The sequence below is a fragment of the Amphiprion ocellaris genome, chromosome 7 (assembly GCF_022539595.1).
Source record: "Amphiprion ocellaris isolate individual 3 ecotype Okinawa chromosome 7, ASM2253959v1, whole genome shotgun sequence".
Taxonomy (NCBI): domain Eukaryota; kingdom Metazoa; phylum Chordata; class Actinopteri; family Pomacentridae; genus Amphiprion; species Amphiprion ocellaris.
Window position 1 is genome coordinate 15124333 of NC_072772.1, and position 18963 is coordinate 15143295.

The window sequence follows — 18963 nt, forward strand, 5'->3', positions numbered from 1 at the left end:
ATGCACCAGACCACAGAATTTATCTTTCAAAATAAATGCCTGTTGATAAAGTTTATGTATTTACCGTAGTGTTTTTAAAAAATCCGTTCAAAGCGGTAAACTGACTGCAAGAGTACCAGAAAAAACGTTAAAAAACGGTGGAATCATTTAGCGTTCAAACATTTTTAAAAAGAAAAAAAAATGCAAATATCTGTAAAACATTTGCTTTTGTAGCTGATATAAATACAACAAAAAAGTGTAACTATTGTCAAACGTAATAGAACAAATTATTAAAATATAGATTTTTAACATGGACATTAATTGCAGTTTTGACCTTTTTTTGGTTAACTGTCAATATGTAAAATATTTTTTAAAATTATTGTAAGTAATTATACACTTAACCAAACGGGGAAAATCATTAATGAACGTATTTTTCTTTCAAATTATGGCATATATATGTGAAGTGATAGTTCACCTGATTGGAATGCACTAAAAATAAATAAATAAATAAAATAAAATAAAGTGGAGTTTTATGGACTAGCAGAAAATGACCAAATGACCATATGCAAAAATACACATTTTTGGATATTATTTAGTTTTTGGCCTGTTTTTCCAGGGGTAAAATGGATGGAAATCTGCATTTTTTGTTTTTTTAACGTGGTTATGGTAGATGTCTAGAATTTTTGTAAAAACACAGAAAATCTACACAGTATGTTTGTTGTTGTTTTTTAAAAAAAACAAAACAAAAAAAATTAAAAACAAAAGTGCTACAAATTTTCAGGTTTTACAGTATACATACAGTATGCACAACCATTTTTATGTATGCTTCATTCCATGAAAAATCTATCTGTTCCTCCCACCTGAAATACCTGAAGTTGCTACTGAAGCTATAAAATATTCCATATTTGTGCTCAAAATATGTCATAGAATAACTCCCACTGAACGAAAATAAGATTCTGGCTTTAGGATTTTGACCTTGCTGTGTAATTCTGAATATATTTACGGTAGGAAAGAAGTACAAATTTGCACAAGCATTTTACCTTTATTTTGAAAAAAGAGGCTTAACTTGCGGTTACAAGGTTGTGCGTGTGATCAATTGACATAGTTGTGTATATAGTGTGTAGTTGTGTGGTTGGTTGTCCCTTGTGAGGATGAGAGCCCCGTTCATGTAAAGGACAAGACTCTGGACCAATCAGAGGCTTAGAATGTGTGAAAAGGCTGTACCGAGTTATTTCTAACTAGAGTAAAGTTCACACTAAATGATAAAACCAGAAAAACACGAAGAATGAATAGTGTTGCGTTGTAAAACTGTATTTACACGTAAAATACATCAGTAAAAGGAATCGGTGACAATAACATTTAGCTAAACATTTGAATGAAATAATCATTCTGCTATGTACAGCAATGTCATAGTTAGTATGAATTATGTTTACATTTATTTACAATAACTGTCAGTATCAATAAACTGTCCTTTCATGTGCGTGCATATGGTTGTGTGTGTTACACTGTTTTTATAGCAATGTACAAAAGGGGAGTTTGTAAACATCAATAGTTTTTCCATGATCGGGATTTTCAGCAAACAGTATTCTGTCATCTGCTCTTTGTTCCTCAAAAACAATAATCTGGAAGAGAAGAGGAAAAAATTAAAAAATATGTTTTACAGTCCTATGTGTATCAGATTATTTACACTGTACAACACTGTGCAGGAATTAAGTCAAATCAGCTTCATGTCAATATATAAGTTATTTGTAGTTAATTAAACTTAAAATGTCAATTTTTTTGTTCTACTTTAAAACTTAAAAATGTGAGTTCTTATGACTTCAGGCATTTTGACTTTAAATGATGAGTTGTACAAATGAACACTCAATTCATTGAATTAAGTGTATCAGAAATAAAAATATCATATGACCAGACTTGCCAGGATGCATTGTTTGTTAAGACTCCCCAGAGACTCGTGCTTATGTGGTTTAAAAAAATAGACACGGTAGAAAATTGGGTGTCTTTAAAACATGTTAAATTAAGTTTTAGTTTTCATAATAGTCAAAACAATTATATAACAAAGGTTAGTACCGAATGCAAATCAATATCCTTAGACTTATCATCTGTCTCGCTGTACTGACTCTGGTCAAAATTGCTTCAACAGCTGAAGCTGTAAGTTTTCAATGTTCAGTCATTAAAACAGAGACCAATTCTGTCTGTAGCTATTGTCTATACAGTTGATTCAGCTTAATACCTTAAGTTTACTGGGCTTGTTTTCTCAAGTTTCAATTAATTTATTTTCACAACTTATAAGTTAAGACTTTGAGCTAATTTGAACTTGTTTCCAAGCTGAATGAACTTAAAATGATTTACCACGTCAAAGAAAGGTACTAAGAAGCAGGGATCAGATTTTATCTCCACTCAGCTGTCATTGCAAAATAGCCACGTTCCAGCATTCATACTACCTGATTCTGTCCACTTCTGAGCCAAGGTCCTGGGAGATAAAGGAAATGCTGGGGACCAATGAACCAATAACGTCCAAGGTTCTGCCCATTGACAAATACAACTCCTTTACCCCAACCCTGAGGATAAGTGCACTGTTATGATTAATAAACTGTGGAATATACAGTATGATTTAAATTCCAAACAACCAAATAACACTGTTGTAGAGCAAAGCTTGAAGGGCATATAGTCGACTGACTAAATGCCCTTCAAATTTTAAGAGAACTTTCAGATCTAAATGTCAATTGCAGCTCCAGGTTCTTGGCCTACAACTTAAAACCTAACAAAGTCCATAATGTATTGTATTCTTATTAAACAAGAATGAGAAGTGTTGTCTTAAAACAACAAAAACTTCAACCTCTACTAGATGCAGTTTATTGTACAAGTGGTGACACTCACAGGGAGTCGGATGAAGGTGTCTTTGGGTGGACCATCCACACTGAGTCTGGCCTGGAAAAATCCAGGGACAGTGGGTGACTTCAAGTCAGTTTTCCACTGTCCTGAATTTGTTAATCTGGAACAACATGGACATTTATTTAAAACTCAATGTGTAATTTCACTTCTATGATTGCTTTTCACCAACATGATGTAAAAGAGGTTTATAAAGGCATTAATCCCCATGCTATCTATATTCACATAACTAAAAAATACCATCAATTTATGAGCAGAATTCATCTATTCTGGGGGTGAATCTTCCCTTTAACTTATACAGGAAAAAGGCCCGTGAACAGATCTCCTAGGGTAGATTTGTTATCTTTCGACAAGATGGAAAATTAAATTCTAATAACAAACCTTTTTATAAAGCTCGGCTTCATGTCTAAACAGAAGGTGGTAAATCCTCTCAGAGGGCTCTGATTCAACACAATGTCTCCCACAATACCTGTAACACATAATGAGGAAAAATATGCAATGCAGCCACACAAGCTGACCAAACACTCTTGACAGACAAATGCTTTTCATTGCATCCTATAGTACACACAATGGGTTATTCATGGATGTGATGGACAACGAAACATAAAGTTTACAGTGTTGTTTGAGTGAGTGGAATTGTATTTTTCACGGTCCAAAGCAACATAAAATGAACTCTTGTGATGCTTTCTCTGCTTGATCAATGTTAAAATGGATAAAGGGAAGTCATGGCCTCAGATGACTGCACAGATGCCAAAGCGATACACCGGCCAGCACATGGCACAGCACACGACACTAATGCATGGAGGCAGAGTACCTTTGCGCTGTTCATCCAGAGCTTTCCCATAATTCACTCTTCCACAGTTCTCCACAAGCAAGCTCAATGTTCTCTGTCCCTTTGATGCACAAAACACAAGTATTACTCTGGAAATTATTCAGCGAGGAAATGTATTTCTCTGCTTGATTGAATACACAAAATTAAACTAATGAACAACAAAGCACTGAGAGGGCTCACTTGTAGTGCTTACAGCTTTTCACAGTCTTGTTTTGTTGTGTTAGTGTTCCTCTGAATCCTGTTGAATGCTCCAAAAATGGGACTTGCATACCTCATAATGCCCCATAATGTCTCATAATAATAACTGCTAACTGTGGCTGCATATTTGTCTGAAAGAGTCAGTATGCTGCAGATAAATTATAAATAGGGTTGTTTTTCAGTTACAAATTTAAAAAAAAAAGTGAACTATGGATATTGTCCTATTTTACACTGTTAGCAGAAGGAAACATTCACTGTAATTTAATTAATTTATTTTTGCTTTGATTGCTCAAGCTGGACTAAACTACTCTGGTACTATCTGAGAAAAAACAGATGGTAATTTGGCACCTTTGATTACTTTTCAAGTCTTTACAGACAATTCTCACCACTCTGCAACAATTTTAGCTTTAGCAGATAGCTATTTTGGGCTAACAAGACTCTATCCAAATGAGCAGGGACAGAAAATGCATGTATAGAAACCGGTCAAATCTTAAAAGTTTGATGAGTTTGTCCCAAAATAAGGTTAGATTTTTACTTCTAATGTGCATAGGTACACCACAACCATCACCACAATTGGCTGAACACTTCCTGGTTCAGCTGTTACAAAGCATATGATTGGTTTATTGGGAAAAGGTGTCATATGAATTCTCTCATAGATTTCTATTCAGAATTCTTATCTTATTCCTGCTACAGTGACCAAAACCACTTATGTTGTATTAATTAAGTTCCTATGAAAAAATATATCAGCAAGATGAATTAGACATATGAGTTCTTGCACGTTGATGATTGACGTTCCCCTTAAATGTGCTTCATTTTAAAGATTTTTGTGTTTACAAAGCTAAACGGCAAGGAAATTTCACACACACAAAAAAAACAGTCAGTACCTTGCCATCAGGGAGTGCAACTTCATGTGTCTTGTAGTCCAAACTACCAACACATTGTCGGTCCACAAAAACCTGCAGAATATTAACAGTCACAATGATAGGATTGTATAGTGTATGTTGGATGACCTCAGAAACATATACTGAAACTGTATTATGCATGTGTGCGTCTGTGTATGTTTCCCCTCACCAGTGCTCTGTCTCTGATGTTGTTCCTGGAGTTCAGGGCTCCTCCACTGGTGATGGTGGTTTCATACAGTGTATAACCATAAGACTGACCGCTGTTACTGTTGACAGGGAGATTTTCCATGTTCACTGGCCTCTCTGACCTGTGCGGCTGGATGAATAGCCAAGCATTCGAACATGTCAGAATCAAGAATCTGACAGACAATGAAATGAGATTAAACCTGTAAATGTGTAGTCCTGCAGAGAGAACAAGATACAGTCACCGCTGGAGGTAGGAAAGAACAATGTCGCTTTTTAAAAAATCGTACGAAATATGTGCACTTTCATGACAAGAGTCCACCAGACAGCATATAACAGATTCTTCTAAATAAAGCAGAGGTGTTGACACTTTGATGCATGACCAAACCTGAGCTGTCAGGTGTGAGACATCTGTCTAGAGCAGAAGCAGCATGTTGCTAGATTTCCACACACGCAGAATCATACATTGACAACAGAGATGTCCTGTCTGTCTGACACTTGCTGCATATTTGCTCTTCTTCAAGAGAGACACTATATTTATCTGATGATATGGTCTAGTTGAGTTTGGATACAACATTTTCTGTTTTGTAGATTATATAATCAGCTGTCACAGCAGACAGCTGCTTGCCATCTGTAGCTTACCTTGTCTGTGAAATGCAAGGTGTCCCACAGTGATAGGTGCTGCTGGATGAAGACGGGGCTGTAAGCTCTCTTCTCCTGAGCAGAGGGCACTTCAGGAAGAGGCTCAGCTGGAACACAAGATGGCAAAAACATTTCATTAAGGCCAATTATGCCTGAATCAGTTATTCGGGATAATGAAGCCATCAAATTAGTAGCTAGACATACAGTGCCTGTAAAAAGTTTTTTCCCTTTAATTGCTTTCCATCAAAGAATCATGGTCAATTTATATTGGCTTTTTAAAAAAAAAAAAAAATGGCTTTATTATTTTTTTTAAACTGACTATTTTATGACAAAGTGAAAACCGATTTCTACAAAGTAATGTCAATTAACCGAAAATATAGCATGTAAAATTAGTAAAATCAAGTCAGTATTTAGTAGATGCACCTTTAGCAGCAATTATAGCATTGTGCCTGTGTTGTTTGCAAACTATTTTTTATGCAGCTTTCTCTGTATGCTTTGGGTCACTCTCTTGCTGGAAAACACATTTTTGTCCCAAGACACAGATCTCTTGTAAACTGTATCAGGTTGTCCTCTAGGATTTCCCTGTACTTTGCTAACTTAATTTTACCTTCTGTCTTTTCAAGCCCTCCAGTCACATGCCTGCTGGTTTTTAACTCTGCTCACCCTGATTTTAACAAACTATGTTGCCCTTTTTAGAGTCCTAAGCTCTTGAAAACCCTAGGTGGCGTTGTTGTTTTTTCTTATACATTTGTATCACACAACACCTACAACAAATGCAAAATATCTTGCCACAGAACAACATTTTGACAGACAGCCTTTCCAGCCAAAGGCTGTCACATCTGGAATGCATTACCAAGTGAAATTAATATGTTAGCAGATTTAAAAACTTTTATCGCAAAAGCTAAGTATTGACTGAAAGAAAAACAAGAATGTACCCACCTATGACATCTATAAGGTCCGACTGACTGTGGACTGTGTCGTTATATGTGTGTGTGTGTGTGTGTAATGTTGTGTATGTAATGTAGTTCATAATGTTGTCTGTGCTGTTTTTATTGGTGCTGTTGGTCCTCCGTCGACTTTTACTGAAAAGCCCAACCAGGGACGGGAGTTGAAAATTAGCTTAATGCTATACATTCTATGCAAGACATCAGATGTTTTCTATGTTAATTACATGGCAAATAAATAAATAAATAAAGCACAGCTCTTTTGTACTGGGTCTGGCCACAATATTCCTTCCATTTCTTAATTGTGGATTTAACTGTAGTCCAAGGGATAATTAGTGACTTGGACATTTTCTTGGGTGAATATTCCTGCAATCACTTATTTTATGTTCTATATTTTTAATTAAATGACATTACTTTGTAGAAACTGCCTTCACTTTGACACAAAAGAGTCTTTCTTTGTTAATTCTTCCTCATAAAGCCAAATTATATTGACCATGATTCAATGTTTAAAAAGCAAAAAGAAAGGGAAAACATACAAGAGGGACAAATACTTTAAAAAAAATAGATACTATATATAGTTTCTTATGATATCTGCAGTCACGACTTAGAAAGACCTTACAGTGGTACTGGCTGAATAAATTCCTCAAGAGTTGATATTTTGTGGTGCAGTCACCAGCTTCAGATAAGGGGGCATCATAATCTGCCAAGAAACCATTTACAAACATAATATGAAGCAATGCATATGTGGCTAGGAAAACACATTCTTTAAAAGTCTAAAGCATTCTTTTCTGTTTGATACATGATCTTCAAGGTTATTCACATCCTACCATAGCTGGTGACCTGAGGTTTGTAGGTACCAAAGTCTATCGCTCCATTCATGAAGCCGAAGCTGGTTCCACCATGAAACATGTAGAGATTAATGGAAACACCTCTTTCCAAGATCTCAGACACAACGGCTAGCATGTCTGTCGGGGGGCAGCACAAAAAAATCCCTCACTGTGGTATTTAGCTGCTTAATTAAAGTATGTAATATGACATATCACAAAAAGAACAACATACACATAACAGTGAATGTGCTGTTAAGTTCAGCAGCAATTTTACCATGAATTCACAAATAAATAGACACTGGTTGCTGTTGATCTGGTGAATGTTAATATAGGTAACAACGTGAATGGAACGGACAGTGATGCTGAAAAGGAGCATGTGCTCATTAAAATACCCTCAGCATGGAACACATGATGGTGCTCTCCCCAGACATCAAACCAGCCGGACCAATACTCCATCACCATCAGAGGTTTCTGGGGCTACACAGATCAAAACACATGTATGTATCAAACTGGATACATATCATGCTGTCAGTTATTAGAGGGCCAGTAACAACACCACCAATACACTATAACCAAAATACAAAGCTAAATATTTTGCTTTTTGGCTGGAGTTAATGTGTATTATACAGGCAACTAACAATGAATCACTTACCTGCATGTCAGCTAAGTGCTGTATAGCTCCAAACGACAGTCTCTGAAGGTTTATTGTTTTTAGAACTGAAACATAATATGAAATCAAGGGCAAAAAAAATTAACTTTTTGGTTTGGATTGTTTTGTTTTTTAGCTCAATAGTTTCTTATGTGTTCATTACCCCCATCCATCCCTCCATATCTCAGGCCTTCCCAGTTGTCTGAAGTCAGCAGGAGTTCATTAACACCCCTGGACTGGAGACACTACCAGAAAAAAGCAAAATAAAATACACCGAGGATGCTGAATTACCTCTACTATGCTGTAATATCAACATTTTAGACACAAAGAAAGGCATTAATAAACTCACATTCTTTATAAATGGCATGTATTTCTCATCTCTTGCAAATGATCCGTACTCGTTCTCGACTTGTAGTGCAATGATTGGGCCTCCTTCTTCAAACTAAAAGTCAAAAAATGTCTCAGTGAAATCCCCCATAATTATTTTGACATAAAAATAATGACAAAATAGTGATCTGAACTTACCATCAAAGGTTTGATCACAGAGAATAGCTTGTCAAAATACAAGTTGACGGCATCAACAAATCCAGGATAAGTTGTCCTCAACTGCATGTCTTTATCTTGTAGCAACCAGCTGGAAAAATGAAACGATACATGAAACCAACTTTGGTGGCAAACCGCTTAGAGATGTTAGAATTCTAAAGTGATGGGCAGATAGCGTTACCTAGGCAACCCGCCCAAGTCCCATTCAGCGCAAATATAAGGTCCAGGACGTAGGATCACCCAGAGACCCATCTGTGCTGCTAAACTGACATAGGCCCTGAGAGAGACAGAGACATTTTAAGCTATGTTCAAGAATAACCACTCTGCGGTTCTTTTTGTGAAATATTTAGCATTGGTACAAAGAGAAAGAAAAAAAGAAAAACGGAATAGGGGAACCTTACTTGAGGTCCAGCTGATCCTGAAAGTTAAATATCCCTCTCTCAGGCTCATGCAGGTTCCATGGCACATATCTGGAAAACACAAGCAAGGAAGTAATTCTTTATGGCTTAAAGCAGCACCCTCACAATATCTTGGTATGTGGTCTGTTTTTGAATAAAGAGTTCATAAGGAATTCATCTCTATTTGACCTTCTCCAGTAAAAAAAATTAAAAACAATGAGATTTGAGGCAATGTGCAGCAGGCGCCTACGTTGTGAGTGTATTAAGGCCACAAGCCTTCATCTTCAGCAGCCGGTCCTCCCAGTAGGCCCTGGGGACACGGAAGTAATGGATGGAGCCTCCTAGAATGCGGAAGGGTTTTCCCTCGAGAGTAAACTGTGATGATTCGGCCTTCAGACCCTTCAAACGACTCATTCTCTTGACTTTAAGGTGACGTCTGGAGGGCAGGAAGAAAACACAAACATAAAACGTAACTGACAAAAAAGCTTCTTTGGAAGCAGACCACACGTCCATCCATCCATATATTAATCATCATTAGGGTCACAGGGCACTGGAGTCTATCCCAGCTGACTTAGAGTGAAGACAGGTTGCCAGCCTATCGCAGGTCTACACATAGAGACAAACAAGCACACTCACATTGACACCTACAGACGATTTAGAAACACCAATTAACTTCAGCATGTTTTTGGACTGTGGGAGGAAGCTGGAGTACTGATGAGAACCCATACATACACAGGGAGAACATGCAAACTCCACACAGAAAGATCCCAGGGCTGCAAACCGGGGATCTTCTAGTTGTAAGGTGACAGTGTTAACCACTGAGCCACTCTGCAGCTCCAGGCCACACACTTGTCGTATAATAATATTCAATGCTGTGTGACAGTATTTGACTTTCTACCATTTTATGGACTATACAAAATACATAAACTTTTATGGACATACAATAAATTGAAAACCTTACCAAGACTTGAAGATCGGAGAAAATCGCAGTTACATCAAAAACATTGCCAGTGCAGTGCCTTGAAGCTGAGTTTACCAGGAAGCATATGAAGGGTGGATGGTGCTGGGAGGCCTCAAACACTGCGGATAAGGGAAACTATTGTTGTTTCAGAACAAAAATATAATAGTGCTCTCTCTCTTTCCCTCTCTCTCTCCCTCCCATCTCTTTACCACTATCACTCACTGTGAAGCACTCAGTCATAGAGGGAAGGCATTACATTGTATACAATAATGTTCGCCTCGTGATATAAAGCAATTTAGTGTAGTTAGTTTAGTTGAAGAATGCAGTGACTCAGCATCTGTGTCACACCAAGAATGCAGAGTTTCTCTTTATTGAATCTAATTTCAGTGGAATAGACCTTGTATGTTTTTCCTCGTCAGACTGAAATGAGCTGGGTTATGCCAACCTTACAGGGATGTCTACATGTGAATAGGCTGAGTTCCAGAGAAGTATAAAGCCTGAACTGGATGACAGCTGGTTGTGTGTCTCTATTCTCCTTGATATCAAACTGCTATGAATACTTTTGCTGATTCTCCTCAGAGTTGTTGTAGACTTACTTAATTTGATGTCACCAGATTTCCATCAGAGCTAGAAAGTACTGATGCCCTCTACTGGTTCTAAATATAATTACTGTATACAGACAAGGGACTGTGTGGTGTGGTGAGGATAGTGTGCAATACATAAATGTGTGTACCTGTGTGTGTGTGTGTGTGTGTGTGTGTGTGTGTGTGTGTGCCATATTCTATGTCACCAGCATATTTGCCAAAGACTGAGGGATTTGACAGGACAGCATTTCAATATTTATATTACGTATCCCTACAAGTTTCTTTGGTCAATTTATACATGTGGTTTTCAATTGGGATAACGTCCCATATTAACATCCATTCTGAATCACTAGAGATTCAGCTGTTTATGATAAATACTGCTAATTTTCTGCATATAAACTAATTATTTAATCTTTCAACCAGTTTCAGTTAATTTAATATAGTTTAGGAATTTTAGATAAGATAAAATATTATTGAACTTTATCATTGTCTGGATTTTGAGAGAGGGATGTACACCCAGCAGTTAACAAAACAAAACAAACAAACAAACAAAAAGTCTAAGGAGACTAAATAAATTCTGCACTTCCTTAAAACATATCCAGTAAATTTAATGACCACAATCTTGTGATCGTCAGCAGGCAGCTGACATGGTGCTCACTTGTAGTCATAGTTACAGTGATGCCATGATGCTATCTGGCAGTGATACAGAAATCTTTAACAAATCCATGAGTATAAGCCGCATCACTGCCAAAAGCTAATCATTTGGGCCTTGTGTCATTTCTGAACTTCCCTGAAAATTTCATCCAAATCCGTTAGTCCGCTTTTGAGTAATATTTCTAGCAGACAGACAAACAGACAAACGTACACCGATCATCACACAACTCCGCCGAGGCTCCGCCTCCCTGGTGGAGAAAATATTACTAGCATTATTGTTTTTTTAAATTATTTATTATTGTATCTAAATGTAACAAAAGTTCATATTCTTACATATATAGAAATCATTAAAGGGATTTATGAAAGTGCTTATTTTTTTTTCATCATACAGTGAAAAAAAGTATAATTTAACCCCTTGATGCCAGTCGCGAATTCGCATCATACTGCTTTCATTCAGACTGCAGCCTAGATAGCGTATGCATTCCCCCAATGCCGGTTTGTGCATATGCACATTGTGCATACCTTGGAACCTTTTGCAAGCACCGGTTTCTCATAGGACCAGTCAGAGTGGGACTTAAATTATTATGTATCTTGATATTATTATATATCTGCTCTATGTGTAATAGACAAAGTGACAATCTCCATTTAATTTAGCATCAGCTGGAAAGCAAAAACACAAATAATTACTTTTTAAATTGTAAATACCTTCGGGCGTCAAAGGTTTAAGGGGCGTTTTGACCAGTTTCAAGTTCTGCGTTTGTTAGTTTTACGACGGTCCCTAAATACGCACCACACAATAGTCGCGTGTTACCAGCTGATACTTTAAACTGAGCTTCTTCAGATAAACACTGATCACATTGACCACTACAATAGCAAACTGACTTTCATTTTTCATCGATCCCGTCTTTTTAAACTCCAAATTTGGCCGCGAAACTTGTCTTGGAGACTCGTCGTCACAGACGCTGTCATGTCACCTCTGACAGGTTTTGCGAGATTTCCGCGCATCATTTCAACAAGACAGTGTGACAGACTCGTTCGGCCGGTCGATCAGACTGGGAAGAGGATTTCGGTAGAGGACAGTGCGGCTACCATGAGCTTCAATTCCCTTGAACATTAGAGCAGCTCAGGGAGCAGTGTTTGCAGCGTATGGAGCGATCGTCATGTCGTTAAAGCAGCGATACGTCTTCCTCCTGATCCTTCTTGGCGTAACCATAATCACTTATGAGTTAACAAGGTAAGAGCAAAAACAAAACACAAACAGCTAAGAAAGTTAGTGTCTAAAAAGTAGTTTACTCTTCATGAATTCCTGGATGACCACACCACCCACTGAGACTTGTTTGTTTGTTGTGGTTGATCTTCTTCATGTTAGTGTCTAAATGCAAAACTTCCTGCTCAGCTCTGTTGCTAAGAGACCAACCAAACTGAACTTTCATCAATGATGGAAAGTAATTGAATACATTTACTGAAGTACTCAGTTTAAGTACAATTTTGAAGCATTTACTTTATTTGAACATTTCTATTTTATTATTACACTACATTTAAGAGAGATTTTAAATCTCCTGTCCACTCTGCCACAATGATTCAGCAGCTTTTGCCACTTTAAAAATCAAGATTTTAATACAACAAGCTTATGAAATCCAACACAAAGTTCAAGCTTCTTCCTCTGCCTCTGATGTCTCACAAAGAGAGGTCTGCAGTTGGGTCACATTTCAGACGAGTTGTCAACAGCTCCACCAAAAGGGGACTTTATTCCCATCTCAGTTCCTCAAGGGGTTTCAATTCAAGAGATGTTCAAATGACCGCTTATCTCACCAAACGTCAGAGATTAGAGGATACAAGTCCAAAAAGTGAAAACAGATTTGTGCAACTTTTTCTTCCCTCCTCTCCTCACACGTTAATCACCTGAGGACCTCACAGATTTATCTGATGCAGCAGATACAACTGTAGCATGCACAACAAGACCTCTGTGGTAATAAAGCAATTATAATAAGTTTTTAACAATTACAAATCAGTTAAAGGGACCAAACCAGGACTTTTAGCCTACTTTAATACTTGTATTTTTATATTTATTACACATTTGACTCATGCTTGCATACTTTTACTTAAGGAGGATTGTATTATTTTACTTCCAATGGAGTATTTCACAGTGTTGTACTGATACTTATCTAAGTAATTAATCTTGATGTTTCACATACGACTGACTCTCACCTGCTTATCTGTGGACGTTGGCATGATTGCCTAACAGGTTGTGGTTCCTGTCACTATGTTAAACCTGTTTGTCTCGGTCTTGAGGGTATCTTCATCTTGGTAAGTTTCACGTGGGATCTCTTCTGCTGCTCCAAGACAATCATGCCACCTTGTTGATTGATGTAGCCTCGATCTCTACAGGATAAATCTGTAATGATGAAATGACTGTAACGTCGACCATTATCTCAAGCGTTTGGCCTCCTTTTTACGACCACATTCAGATGCTGTGATAACATGTGAGAGGCACAAGTTGGAGCTGCTTTTTACCACTATGATTATGAGGTTTCAGAACAAATGCAACTGGTCTTGAAAACTTAGCTCAGAGAAATGTGTCCCATTTAAGAGGCTGCACGATACTGGGAAAAACTGACACTGTGACGTTGTTTTTGTAAAGTGTTTTTTGTAAAATATAAAGGAGCTTTAACTAGCTAATTTAAGGAGCTCTGTTTTTCCTGCAAAGACTTTCTGAGTGCAAAGTGTTTGGAACATTTCTAATAAGGCATGGCGCTGGCAAAGGTATCCAAAATAGGTATTTGCATTGCATGTCATTCAAATCAGGTTCCACATTTATCATTCAGAGCTTTGTAGTGCTGATTTACATAGTGAAGCAAATTAGTTGTGCTACTTCCTGAAGTGGCAACAAATGCAAGACCTGTTTTTGGTCGTTGTAGTTCCTTTAGGGCAGGGGTGTCAAACATGCGTCCCGTCAGCCAAAACCGGTCCGCCAGAGGGTCCAATCTGGCCCGCGGGATGACTTTGTAAAGTGTAGAAATTACAGAAACGACATTAACTGCAAATTGTAAATTTGTACAACTATGAATTTGAAATAATTTACTGACCATGACGAGTTGTTTTGAACATAAAGTACAATACGGTATTGCTCATTGTTCTTTTGTCATTGTGTGTCTCATTTTTGTAATATTTTGTCTTGTTTTTGTTGTTTTTTGTCTTTTTTTGACTGACTTTTGTTCTTTGTCTCATTTTTTTGTCATTTTGGTTCTTGTTTTTGTCATTTTGTGTTTCCTTTTTGTCTCACTTGTGTTTTTAATCTATTTTTGTCATTTTTTGTTTTGCTTTATTTATTGTTTTGTGTATCGTTTTTGTCGTTTTGTGTTTCCTTTTTGTCTCACTTGTGTTTTAGTCTTATTTTTGTCATTTTTTTGTTTCGCTTTAGTCATTGTTTTGTGTATTGTTTTTGTCGTTTCGTGGTTTATTTTGTCCCACTTGTGTTGGTAGTCTATTTTTGTCGTTTTGTTTCACGCTTTTGTCATTTTTGTCTAATTTTTGTCGTTTGTCTATTTTTTGTTGCTTTTTAACTTTTTTGACAAATTTTTTGTTGCTTTTTTGTTTTGTTTATTTGTCTCATTGTTCATCACTTTGTTTCTCGCTTTTGTCATTTTGTGTCTCATTTTTGTAATATTTTGTCTTGCTTTCATAGTTTTTTGTCTTTTGTTGTCTGGCATTTGTCATTTTGATCAAAAAGTAAAACATTATATCATTCAGTTCCAGATACCTCTGACTAAATGTTTTGTGCCTTTGTAGATAAACTGTGATCTATAAGTTGTAATGTGTAAATGATAAACTGAGGCATAATTTTGTTGAAATTGAATTTATTTTTCTTAAGAAATTACAGGATGTTCATAATGTTTTGTAAAAAAAAATTCCTTAAATGTGAACATTTTCAGAATGTACTTTTTGCACTAAAACAAAGGAAATTTGGAATTGTGGTTATTTATAGGTTATTATGCAGTGATTTTACTGGTCACTTGAGATCAAATTGGGCTGAATGTGACCATTGAACTAAAATGAGTTTGACACCCCTGTTTTAGGCCTTTAGGGCTGCACAATTATGGCCAACATGATTATCATGATTAGTTACAAAAGTACTGAGGTAATGATTAGCCTGTACATCACAATTAAATGTAGATTTTAGAGAGATTTTTTTTATTGCACTTTAAAGGTCAGTATGAATTAAGGGAAGTTTCACATGTCCTTAGAATGTGTATTTCAATGTTTCAGCTCAAAATACTGCAAAGATGGTTCATGTTACCATGACTGTGTAACCCCTGGTTCTGGACGGACTGTCACTGTGTCTGTAGCTTTAAATGCAGTTGTAGTACTGCTGTCCACACCCCCTTCAGGAAGAAGACTCTCTCTGTCTGTGAATAATAGAGTGACACAGACGTGAATAAATGTGTAAAACTACGCCTTTCTATCACTTCTAACTTTCTGATCAATAATTTTAAATCGAAATATTTCTGAATTCTCAGCACAGCTGATGTTTTTAATTCATGTGTTCAGTGAGTTTGTCTGACAACAATGCGGTTATAAAATCAGTAGTTAAGAGCAGCAGCTTGAAAATAGCTCAGAAGTGACTGTTGGTTAACAACTTGTTTAAATGGACTCCTTTTCTGTCACTGTTTCATGCTCTTTCTACTGTCTGACAACAGAAAGAGAAAATTATGTAAATGAGAACAGCTTTATGGGAAATTTGGCTGTTTTAAAATGCAAAAAAATGTGAGCACAGAGAGCAGGAGAAAGGCAAACAGATATAAACACCAGCAAGTGTATGTTGCACTTCAGCACAACAAATGACCTTAAAAACATATTAACTCAGTCCATTCCTTCTTTATTTGTTTCAAATCACCCTTAAGGGTTTCTTCCTTCTCTGAATGTCCCTCAGCTTTACAATTTCTAAAGAGCTCTGACCTGTGGGCATACGGTCAAAACTCACCGTAGCATTCGCCATGTGTTTCACATTTGCCACACAATATGCAAACACTAAGGATTTTCCTATTGTTGTGGGGGCCATGTTATCAAAAATAAAAACAATCCAGTGTCTTCATTTCCTCAGACTCTGGCAGTGCGTGAAGACTCTTGTCTTCACTCTTGCAGCTAATAACAGAACATTTGGTGTGTTTTGCCCGTGGCTGCGACATTTTACTTTTGACAGAAGCAGCTTTATAAAGTAAATAAACTTCATGGACTGAGGGAACGGCTCATTTTAAGTGTTTCACCTGAAAGCAGCAGGGACTGAAGGGCAGGAATTATGCAAAGTTTGAGGTAGACGACTTTGGTTTGTAGTGGTATGTAGCAACTTCTTACTCATTTGTAAAGCTGGGGAGCTCCAGGAATAGCAAAAATAAGCACCTTAATTTCTTAATAGCTTTTACTTTACATGTCCAAGTTTATAACAGCAACAAAGCACAATTAAAATGGATTTTCACCATATGAGACCATCAACATTTAAATATGAAAGCACTACTTTCGCTTTTGCGTCATACAGTATTTCTGGTATTGTACAAATCTGCTTTGAAAAAGAAATTGCTCTTTTTCACCCGAATTCAGTGCATATCATAGACACAGAAGTATAAATAGCCAAAACAACTCACTCGCTGAACGTCTGCTTTTCGATGGACGCTACGATTTACCGATGTTCCTAAACGCCTCACAGTTGAAGTCAGGTGGGCGTCAACTGCGCAGCGACTCGGACAGATGTGGGACCTAAAACTGCTTTGAAAACAGAAAAGTAAGGCGCTCCCATGTAGATGTACTCTCGCTAAAACCCAAGCAATGTATCTACATGGGTTGTTTGCTATGAGCAGAGCATTTTAAACGTCAAACTTGCAGTCGCTCGTCTTCATTCAAGTCGTGTAAACTCCATGTATTCGAGGACGTTTGAGCTTAAGTATATTCTGTTCTGTAAGAAAGAGTTTTCTTCTACATAAGTTGGGGAAAATGACAACCGTGTGAGTTTGTTTCACGGTGTCATGCAGCAAAGCAAGTTGTGGAATGGCATGATTTAGTTCACGCCGCACTTCCTGTTATGTGGCTCTTACGCATGCGCATACGGAACTGTGGTCAAATTGCGTAGACTGAGCTTTGATCCAGCTGCACAAGTACAGCAAGTTCTCTTCACAGCTGCAAACTATGTTTTCCTCCTCAGAAGCTTCCCTGAAACCAGAAGAATGAACCGTGTGGAGGGTCTGAGGGCGCTGTCGCCTCAGTTCACTCTGGAGAAGAAACCCCTTCGGATCCTGGGAGGCTCCATCCATTATTTCCGTGTTCCCAGAGCCTACTGGGAGGATCGCCTGCAGAAGATGAAGGCCTGTGGCATCAATACCCTCACGACGTAGGTCCCACTGCCACTCAGAGCTGGATCAGTGTACTACAACAGAGCACTGGAATGTCAGAGATTGATAGCTGTTTTACTGGAGAAGACAACACATAGATCCAATGAAATCTGAGTAAAGGCAGGCAGACAAAATTCATCAGGCAAAGTTTTATGAAATACTTTTGAAGGAAAGCAACAGTGTAAATCATGGAAATACTATAAACAGACATAAAAGCGTGCTTTCTTTTTCCAGATATGTGCCGTGGAACCTGCATGAGCCGGAACAAGGGGTCTTCAACTTTGAGGGTGACCTGGATTTAGAGTAAGCGACTGATGGAAGGAAAGTCTTGCAGGGATTTCAAATCATCTGTTGGATAGTAGCTAAACTCCTGCAGATGGCACTGTTGCATTGTAAAAATAACAACACTTAGCTTTCCACAGACTGAAATAATTTGATGGTGCTGGTGCATATACCCTTAAGAAATGTTTTTGATTAATTAGGGTTGCACTTTCTGTGTCACTGATTGTCGATTTATTTATTGTGATGGCACTGATCCAACAAATGTGTTTTCTTGCTGTCAAGGTAATATTAGAAACATGTCTCACACTTTGAAGAATACAATCTGAAAAACGAATTGAGTGAAATATTTTAGAATGAATAATTTATAAATTGCGACTGAACATCGGCTTTATCTTGAAGAGAGAATGATTATCTGTCAGCGCTCTCTGTTGGCTGTGGTAAACATGTTAAATTGACAGTATTTGTAATAAATAGACCTCACTGATAGTACATTTTGCATCTGTCTCTAGAGCGTACCTCCGCCTTGCAGCCAACTTGGGCCTCTGGGTGATTCTGCGTCCAGGGCCGTACATCTGCTCTGAATGGGAGTTAGGAGGACTACCCAGGTAACAATCACAGAGCCCAAATTAAATGTTCCCTTACAGATATTCTGTATCTGCCTTGCAGCCATAATAACGCTGTGATGCATTATTCTCAAATAGCCAGTAGGGTGCTAAGTAATCCATTAAATTAAATTGGAAGTGGATAGTTCAGTCAGGTAATCTGTTAGAGGTGTCACTGCTGCAGGCTAAATCCAGTAAACTAATCTAATTCAGGAAATCATTCATAGTTGCACAATGTGAATTATTTCAAGTGTAGCAGCTTTGGCCAGTTTCACCAGCTGGATTATGTTTTGGTTGGCCTCCTATTAGGATTTTACATACAACAGAATCTCAAAACATTTTGAGGATAGGAAGAAATGTACTGCGTTGTGTAAGTGACCCACTAGTCGGTTGGAAGTCGCTGATGACAACCACCAATGTTTTAGTGAGCTGGCAGAGAGAGCAAAAATTAAATCTGACAGACACAGCTCCATGAAAGGATGAATTCATTCACTTCTTTAATCAGAAAAGA

At 37.5% G+C, this 18963-nt stretch overlaps 2 protein-coding genes across 8 annotated transcripts in view; one reads left to right on the forward strand and one right to left on the reverse strand.

Annotated features, from left to right (window-relative positions):
• Window positions 1-103: 103 nt before the first annotated feature.
• On the reverse strand, window positions 104-13678 carry glb1l2 (galactosidase beta 1 like 2). The gene is made up of 20 exons (XM_023271197.3): window positions 13397-13678; window positions 9951-10069; window positions 9240-9425; window positions 8993-9061; window positions 8773-8868; window positions 8574-8682; window positions 8398-8490; window positions 8212-8293; window positions 8052-8116; window positions 7792-7876; window positions 7400-7537; window positions 7192-7272; window positions 5629-5735; window positions 4973-5119; window positions 4786-4857; window positions 3686-3764; window positions 3253-3340; window positions 2860-2974; window positions 2424-2540; window positions 104-1601 (listed from the first exon to the last, which is right to left on the reverse strand). The coding sequence occupies exons 3-20, from the start codon at window positions 9401-9403 to the stop codon at window positions 1491-1493; spliced, it is 1818 nt and encodes a 605-aa protein (XP_023126965.2). The 5' UTR covers window positions 9404-9425; window positions 9951-10069; window positions 13397-13678; the 3' UTR covers window positions 104-1490.
• Window positions 12054-18963, forward strand: part of LOC111569167 (beta-galactosidase-1-like protein 2) — a 40012-nt gene continuing 33102 nt past the window's right edge. For 3 of the 7 annotated variants that reach the window (XM_055012402.1, XM_035948613.2, XM_055012401.1), the window contains exons 1-4: window positions 12054-12422; window positions 17382-17567; window positions 17803-17871; window positions 18360-18455. In XM_055012402.1, the coding sequence (XP_054868377.1) occupies window positions 12349-12422; window positions 17382-17567; window positions 17803-17871; window positions 18360-18455 (425 nt within the window). In that variant the 5' untranslated portion in view covers window positions 12054-12348. Of the gene's footprint in view, window positions 12423-13428; window positions 13496-16843; window positions 16965-16996; window positions 17138-17381; window positions 17568-17802; window positions 17872-18359; window positions 18456-18963 lie in introns of those variants that run through there. The other 4 variants (XM_023271146.3, XM_023271149.3, XM_023271147.3 and 1 more) reach the window with 4 other exon arrangements.